The 9,205-nt window shown below is 42.9% G+C and overlaps 1 protein-coding gene across 1 annotated transcript in view; it reads right to left on the bottom strand.

Moving 5' to 3' along the window:
- Window positions 1-4,344: 4,344 nt before the first annotated feature.
- LOC129514621 (ferrochelatase, mitochondrial) overlaps window positions 4,345-9,205 on the bottom strand; it is a 36,627-nt gene continuing 31,766 nt past the window's right edge. The window contains exons 10-11 of the mRNA XM_055333356.1: window positions 6,321-6,380; window positions 4,345-5,847 (exon numbers count right to left, since the gene is read on the bottom strand). Of these exons, the coding sequence (XP_055189331.1) occupies window positions 5,713-5,847; window positions 6,321-6,380 (195 nt within the window). The 3' untranslated portion in view covers window positions 4,345-5,712. The remainder of the gene's footprint in view (window positions 5,848-6,320; window positions 6,381-9,205) is intronic.

Raw genomic sequence — 9,205 nt, 5'->3', positions numbered from 1 at the left:
CACAGGTAGAGTTCTGACATGAGTGTCGACTTTTTTGTTAATGCGTGACACATGTCAAACAACTTCTGTGTATGTCAAAACCTCACTTAGGTAAGTCGGATAACAGTTTCTAAACAGTGGAAGGGTATTTCAAGTTTTGGGGCTATTCACACTGTGACTTTTCATCCGCATTACTAATATTTTTTCATCACTTTCTCAGGTCTAGAAAATAATCAGCAAAACAGTCAAGACCTAATTTATAGTATTTGCTGATTTCACAGTCAAGTCCTAATTTATAGTGTTTGCTGACTTCCACAGTGGAAACAGCCCCATCACAGCCAATTGTAAGCGTACCATGACGTCAGTGAACCAGCTTGGACAGAGAGGTGCAGTAACTCATCCTATACAGCATTTCCACGATATGGGCACGATAAACGTAAATGATCGCGACCACAAACATAATAAAATGTGGCAAAAGAATTGAGAAGTGATTAATTTTGAATATTTGTTACTTTTGTTTTTAATATGATTTAAGAAAAAAAATAATATGATTTAAGATCTAGAATTTTTAACAACTGCTGTTTAACAACCTGACATTTTAACAATCGGCCTGCACACCCCTGCTTATATGCTTGTGCAGTCAATTCTGTGTGTGTATATACACTTTATACTTTGTACACTATATACTGTATATACACTATCTACACTATCTACCACAGAAAGGTAAAAATACAGACAACTTCACAAATTCTCAGGGTAAAATCTATTGCTTTTTTTTTTTTTTTTTAAGATTTTATTTACTTATTCATGAGAGACACAGAGAGAGGCAGAGACCCAGGCAAAGGGAGAAGCAGGCTCCATGCAGGAAGCCCGATGCAGGACTTGATTCCAGGACCCTGGGATCACGCCCTGAGCCGAAGGCAGATGCTCAACCACTGACTCATCCAGGTGCCCCAAAATCTATTGCTTCTTAACCTGCCAGGCAAGCTTCGACCCACAGGGGGGACCACAAGGAGAAAGGCTGACCCGTGTGTTCCCGCACCGGGAGCGGCAGGCGGAGTGTGCACCAGGCACGTCGGAGTGACAGCTGTCCGGCAACCAGAAACAGGACCTGATTCCTGCCCAAGGGCTTAGAACAAAGGCTCCAACCAGGCTTTTTTCCAAAAATGTTTTTAATTCCGACATCCATCTTAATGGCTTACTGTAGACTAATTTAGCCGGTAGTTTGTTATACTAAAAATGGAAGCTAATGATTTCAGCTAAAAACAACTAAGCCAGTACCATCAAAGTGTGTCCTAAGAAATGGATTATCACCGGCTACATTTGTTTTCCACATCCTTCCCCGGGTAGAGAGGCTTAATAAGATTCCCACAGCAAAAGCAAAAGGCTTTCTTCCTCCCTGGGGACCCTAGGTTACAACTGTGTTCCCCAGAGGGCACCTACCCCCCAACCCAGGCCTCTCTGAAGACTCTTGTCACGCAGGGAGCACCGCACGGCCCACTACTGCTGGTCATATTAGGGCCAAGCAGCAAATACTCACGATATCACCTTATTTTTTTTCAAGCACCCACCTGTCCCCACGACTCAGGTGGGTGCCTATAGGTCGGCACGCTTTATCCTTTCCAAAGTAAGGGGGATTCTGAAAAGAGGCACAACTTTTAAGGCAAAGATCGGACAACGGTCATACCACACAGCTGTCCAGCTGGAAAAAATCTAGCAACAAAACAAAACAATCAAAAATTTTCAGGTGCCACTATTCGAATTAACCAGGAACTCATCATGATTGAATATTTTAACGTGCTCCCCTCGAGTGTGACCCTTACCCATTTTGGTTAAATATATTACGACATGATTAAATATTTTAATTGGCAGCGATTCAAGCATAATGCAGGTTTCTTGATTCAGATTCAACCCATTTGATGTATGCGCTCTGAAACCTTATGACACTAGTTTCTATAAAATGAAGCGTGGCGCAAAAAGCCACCTGGACTGGGACGCTGCGGAAGGGGCTTGTTACAAAGGAATCTCAATTATTAGGCAATTAGGACAAAACTTCTGAGAATATTTACAAAGTTTTTCTGGGGCATGACCCTGACGTGTTTTTAATTTTATAATTTTTAGAAATAAGCAAAGGAATGGTCAGCTCTTGTTTTCCTCTGAGGAGTCCCCATATTGCTACTGAGACTGAGAATCTGAATGGTTTTATAATTCGGGGCCCTAGTTTTAGCAGCCGTTCAGAATTTTCTTTTCCAGCTTGTGACAGCTCAACCAATTTCCCATTTCCACCTAGTGTTGGGAAGCTTGTTCCTTTGCCATCTTCAGGATCCTGACCTTGAAGGGGTTTCTCCGGCTAGGCTAAGAGCCTAAAGACAAGGTACTCAACATGTGTCCCGAGGCCCCTGGCGTAATGCACCTGCGCCCACGCCTGCGCACACCGACGTGCGTTCTTGCTACGGCCGCCAGCTTTCATTGCTGCCCGCCAGCTACAGCCATGCAAGCTGGCCCCTTCCCCCCAGGCCCTCCCACCCCCAGAACGGAGGAATGAGCACAGCGGAGTTCTAGGACTGTAGACCCATGCGGTTCCCTATATTCTGGGACAGGAGCAGGTCTTACCGCTGCCCCTCCTCGGTGGTGTGGCTCACCCTCATGGTTTAATAACGTATTTTGGATAAACACGGTGGCATCTGATGGAGCATATGGCCTCTCTTACACACCTTAGAGTTTCTTGGATTAAATACCCAATTGATGAGAACAGATGAACCAAGGGGTGAAAAATGCAACAACTCTAAGAAACTCATCCTACCAAATCAGAGTATTTTTCTCAAAGAGAAATTAAAAGGAAAACCATCTATTTTCAAGATCAGCTTGAATCTGTAAATTACCTAATATGACTATAGGGTTGTGGAGAGAATGCACCTTCTGACAGGCTTAATTTGGGCAACTTGGAGCAGGAAATCCACTTTCTCTTCCTATCTACATAGTCATCATTGTCTATAGGATTTCAGTCATAAAGAAAAACTTAACGGAATCCTAGAGAAATGTAACATTCTCTTCATGGGCCTCCTGAGCAAGGATGTATACTCTGGGGTACCAGCGGACATCAGGAGGGCTCACCGTGGGTCAGCACCAAAAAGTGACTGATGGACATGTGAAGGGCTTTTAACAAGGAGTTCCATGTCTCCTGAAGCAGAAAAAGTCTTGAGTGCAAACATTTCTGTTAGCTTTAAAAAAGGTAAGTCGTGGGACGCCTGGGCGGCTCAGTGGTTGAGCGTCTGCCTTCTGCTCAGGTCGTGATCCCAAGGTCCTGGGATCGAGTCCTGCGTTGGGCTCCCTGCATGGAGCCTGCTTCTCCTTCTGCCTGTGTCTCTGCCTCTCTCTCTGTGCCACTCGTGAATAAATAAAATCTTAAAAAAAAAGCTAAGTCGTTCAAGAATGCAGATTCCTGAGGAGCATTCCTTCCTCCTGGGCTATACCTGCAGGGAGCTGGGCTTCTAAGGACCCCTGGCAGACTGCACTGCCTCCTTGTCACATGCCGGCCAGTCTCCTCTCTAGGTTGATTCCTCAGTTAAAGCCAGGGTGTCGGTAGGCGCAGCTTGAAGGCACTGCCAGCGGCACACTGGCTAATCACCAGGGCAAACGCTTGGATTTCAAAGTGGACAAGTAGCATCACCAGTCTCCTACCACCTGCCCCCCTCGAGCCCTCGAGTGTGATCCTTACCCATCTTTGGTTAATAAGCCACAGGTGACCCTCCCCAAAACAACACATGCCATGAGCGGGGATCCCAGTGCCACCCCCTTTGCCTCTCACTACAAGGGCCACTCTGGTCCTCAGAATCACAGATTTATTCCAGACAGCCCACTCACTGTTGAGTCAGAAGCTTCCTTAGCAAACGAGGGGTTTCAGATATCCTAGCAAGAGCTCTTGGAGTTTTCTGTAACATCTGCATCATAACATGTGTTGTACCGTGAAGCAGTGGCAGCAGACATGAGGACACATGGAGAACGGCTGCAAGCACATGCTGCCCTCCGGGGCCATCCCACTAACCCAGAGCATTCACTTCACTGTGGGACAGTCACTCAATCTACTGCTTAAATCTAATCCCCGCAAAGCTGATGGAAACAGCCCACTACCTATGCCTTGTACTTCTCTCCGAAAACACAATCTACGAATAGGAAGACCAATTTGGAAAAAAATGCACACCTTACTCAAATTTCAGAGCTGTTATCAGCGTGGGAAAATTATTAACTAAAACGGATGGCCTGTTTCTTTTCTTGCATTCCAAAGTAAATTCCCCCTATTTAATAATTTTGATTATTAATAGACTTGCATTAGTTTTCACTTCACAGAGAGCATGAATCAAATGGTTAAAATCTTAACGATGTGATAATATTTATTAATATAGTAAATCCCAAATATAGGAGATCTATGACTCCTCTAATACTTCCACTTTATGAACTGGCTTTACGAACATCAAAGACACGCTCTTTTGAAGAACAAAGTTTTAGAGCCTAGAGGAAAGAGAAGGTAATCATTACAAATTCATTACGGATCCATCAGAGATTTTTTTAATCCATTTAAATCCAAGTATAGGAGATCAGATTCTGATCTCACATTATTTCTACATTTTTAGAGCAACACTTCACTCACAAATTCAAGGTTACAATGGCATTAAAAATATCCACAGGAAAAGACTGCCATGAGATACAATAATATGATTAGTAGCTGTTGCATTGGTGGTTATTTCTCTTTTCTCTATTTTTCAGACTTCAATAGGAGGGTTATATAATTTTATGATAAAAACTATAAGAAAGAATTCAAGATTACAAAACATAGCTGACTTTATAAAAATAAGGCTTCACACAAATAGGCAGAAAGAAGACATTCAACCAAATTAAAGAAGATGCTCCATGGCAAGGTTCACTCGGGTCCTGGGATGAGCTTTAAAGATGAAGCCCAATGTCAGCACATGGGATCACTGGCCTTGCAGACAGGAAGCAGTGGGCCCCAAGATCCTCACCAAGGCATGGATGGCAAATGCTGGGTTTCTACATGTTTATGAGCCTTGTGTGCCTGGGGACTCTCAGACCACTTTTGGAGTCTGCACCTGATTGGTTTTAGGGTGAAGAAAGTGAGGCTCACATGTGAGTACCCAAATGGCCAACTAACGGTGACATCACTGGCAAAAGCAGCCACTACAGGCAACCACACCACCTCACTGGCATTCTGGAACCCGTGGGCCAAGGGAAAGGTCGGGTAACAGTTCCCTTTCAAATTATATTTCCTTTACTTAACTATGTTCCCTTCAAAAACAAGGACAGCCCTATGCACAAGATTGTAAACAGATCACATTCACACTGACAGCCCATAGAGGGGACTCTCTATACCCTGGCAGGTTTTTTGGGCAATAAAACCAAAATCTCTATTTATAATATGGGTGCATCTATTAAGAGAAATTTTTAAAACTCCTTTTTTAAATAACCCAGTGGACATTCCCAACTGGTACCTTTACACACAGAGGGGGCATACAAATGCTTACTGCATTGGTATAGAAAAACAGAAAACCCTAGTAAGGATTTCAGAGTCTGTTCCTCAAGAAATCACACAATTTGTGCCCAAAGGCTGTGCAGATCCCGATGTAACTGTCTTCCTTGGCCCCTAAATACAGCTCCTCCACAACAGGGGCATCTGGGGGTTGGGCATTTGCCTAATCCCGCGGGGTCCTCCGGCGGGGGTCACAGCTGCTGGCTGGTGAAGAAGGATTTAGTCTCCCTGCAGACAGGATTTACACAGAGCGGACAGCTCAGAGTCAACTGCTTGGAGCACAGCTCGTTTGACTGGATGTGTGAGAGCACCAGATCGGCCAGGGCCTGGAAGACGGGCGACAAGAAGCGGAGATTCCTCAGAAGCAAAACGTCTGCGGTCTCCCCATGCGTCTCCCCCTCCCATCGGCCCCAATAACCACGGTGGCAGAGGGCAGCTTTTCATCTGAATTATGATTGCTTTGAACTGGAGTCTCTAATATCTTCATTTGCTCAGGATCCCCAGCTTAGAGGAAAGTTAAAATAGACATTTTAGAGAAGAACATCCTCTTACCCCACCTGCTAAGGCTTGCCCTGGAAAGGCAGGCCTTAAATTAGACATAGTCAGAGGTGGGAGGAATCAGAAAATTGGGGCTATCTAAAGGAAAAAGGAGCAAGAGTATAAGGAATTCGATTTTATTTTTGTAATTAATTGGAACTCAAAATGTTCTAATATGTGAGAAAACCAATATTCTGTAAGAGTTTCTCAGAGGATTTCTCTCCGATATGTTCTACTAAAGTGGTTGTAACACTATAGATACCTTGGAGAACAATGGATTTCCATTAAGAGACTCTGCTCTTCTGATGTTTTCAACTCCACACTGAATCAGATGAGAAAAAAGAAGGAAAAACACATCCATGTTTTAGTTTCCTTTTTTTTTTTTAAAGAAACTGCTATGACAAAATAAATAAATGAATTTAGATACATACCCAGCTTAAAGTCTGATTTCCAAAGTGTTCCCAGATGACTCAGAAATGAAAACTGTCCCGGGCTCAGACACAGATGTAGATTTTCACCTCCGTTATCATAAAATTGCTCTCAATTTTTCTTCCTTCCCCCCACCCTGTTATCTTCCCATAGGTTTTCAGTTTCCAAGTCATTTTTGAGGCTGTATTTGACAGAACTCTCAAGTAATTCAAATCTGCTTATGATTCTTTTTTTAATTCCACCTTTCTAATGCACACTTTTACAGACTCTACCTAAGCACAATGTTGCCTTAATTAAATAAATCTTTATGCCTGTTTTGATTCCAACTGCCAAAAAGAGGTAGATTCATTTCAAGTATATTGAACCTAGATGGGATCCAATGCAGAGTGGGGTTTTTAAATATATTTGTACGTAGAAAAATCCAAAATAAAGCCTGAGGACTGTTTTACTATCACCTTTGCTAATACGCAGTTGATTATTCCCCAAATAATTAAGGAGCACCTAATTATTGTTCACTCAGATAGTTAAGATCTTCTCTTTCCCTTTCTGAAATGCTGTGGCTTTTAGATTCATCTTTTAAGTTAGCTTTAACTGGCATGGGGAAAATGGGGAGATTCAGCAAACACAGAGTTCTCAACCTAAAAAGAAACTGTATGCGGGGTGCCTGGGTGGCTCACTTGGTTAAGCGACCGACTCCTGATATCAGCTCAGGTCATGATCTCAGGGTTGTGAGACCGAGCCCCGTGTGAGGCTCCACGCTGACTGTGGAATCTGCTTAAGATTCTCTCTCCTTCTTGACGGGATGAGCACTGGGTGTTATACTGTATGTTGGCAAATTGAATTTAAATTAAAAAAAATTTTAATTCTCTCTCCTTCTGCCTCCGCCCCCACCCCCCTGCACACTGACTCTCAAATAAATAAATAAACAAATCTTTAAAACAAAAGAAAAAAAAAACTGTATTCTAAAACTCCAGGTAGAAGTCAGTGACAGCAGGACAAGCAATGCTGGCAACGTTCCTGAACATGGCAGGCGGGAGAGTTAAAGGATACAACTCTGTAGGGCAATCCAGTAAAATCTCTACCAATATTTAAATTCCATTTCTAGGAATTTTCCCTAAGAAAACAACTGGAAAAAGGAAAAGAAGATGATGCTTATTACAAAGCAGTTCAGGAAAGTAAAAAGTTGGAGACAGCTTAAACATATACTGATCAAGGATTCGTGAAAAATAATTATGTACATCTAATTACATTTATTGATTTAGAGCCGTAAGATATTTTTAAGGGAGAACAGGTTATAAAATAATATGAATAAAATGCCATTTTTGTTAAACATGTAGAAGAATGCCATTTTTATTAAGGTACACACATACATTTAGAGAAAAAAGGGGACTTATTTTTATCAAAATATTAACTATCTCTCAGGGGTAAGATTCTTTTTTTTGAAAGACAGAGAGAGTGGGAGGCAGGGGAGGAGCAGAGAGCGAAGAAGAGAGAATCCTAAGCAGGCTCCATGCCCAGCACACAGCCAGACACCGGGCTCGATCTCATGACCCTGACATCAGGACCTGAGCCGAAATCGAGAGTCAGACATGCAACCAACTGAGCCACCCCGGCCCCTCTCAGGGCTAAGATTCCAAGTGAGCTCTACTCTCTATGTGATACTTCTCTGAATTGTCTGAGCTCTTTAGTATTTTTATTTTCGAAAAGCAGTAACTGCATCTTGGGAAAAAATTCAAACTACTTTTTAAAGAAAGTTGTTTTAAACATATTCTCCCATCGAAACAATGAAGTAAACTGTAGCTATGTAGTTTTCTTTATTCTCTCTGTGGACTAATTAGTCACCATTAACCCATTTGATTACTAAGGAATAAACTCAGTTTAGTGATATTAATGAGTGTGAATTATTGTTCAATACAAACAAAACCTTATTTTCCAAACATACTGGTATGAACTATATCTGCACGTGAAGTTTTTTTAGGAAGCTCATGCGCAGCCAGAGTCAGGGTAGGCTTTGGAAGGCACCATTACATGAAATCCACGGACAACCCTGCAACCTCACTTTAGCCGATCACAACTGTGCCATAAATTCTGTATCAGAATTACTGACAAGTAATTTAGGCACCCTCTAACTTCCTCACCATTTGATTGATGACCAGCTTGCATAAACAAAAACCTGTGGGCTTGGGTGCTGGCTAAAGCTCTCCCCGACCCACTCTCACCCTGCCCTGCACCTGCCACCCAGTCCCGGACAGGGTGAAGCATCCTTTGAGGCCAGGCCTCCATCAATCACGCATGAGAGTGACCAGGATCGGGAGTTCTGGCAGAGGATGGGGGTAGACGGGCTCTTGGGTCCCAAGATTCCCAGGGTAACAATGCTATACACTGGATTCGGGTTTCAGGCCGGCCCTCCGAAGCCATAAGAAGGGTGAACAGTAAGTTTTTCTCCACTGTGAATGATAATTCACATCTTACATTACAAGACACTAAGGATGGTATTTGCTATTTCACTAATCAGATTGATCACAACACCGCAGCTAATTGAGTGAGTGTATGAAGCAGGTCAAGGGAATTACAACACACACTGCTTCAGTGTTGATTCTACGGTCTTCTCTTTCATGACAATGACTCTTCTACGCCTCAAAAGCCAGCAAGAAACTGTGTAAAAGCCCCAAATAAAGGGCACTATTGGGCCAAGAAAAGGAATGATAGCACAATACA

Source organism: Nyctereutes procyonoides, unplaced genomic scaffold (genome assembly GCF_905146905.1).
Source record: "Nyctereutes procyonoides isolate TBG_1078 unplaced genomic scaffold, NYPRO_anot_genome, whole genome shotgun sequence".
Classification (NCBI taxonomy): Eukaryota; Metazoa; Chordata; class Mammalia; order Carnivora; family Canidae; genus Nyctereutes; species Nyctereutes procyonoides.
Note: the sequence above shows the minus strand (reverse complement) of the source record. Positions and strands in the feature narration are given on the sequence as shown.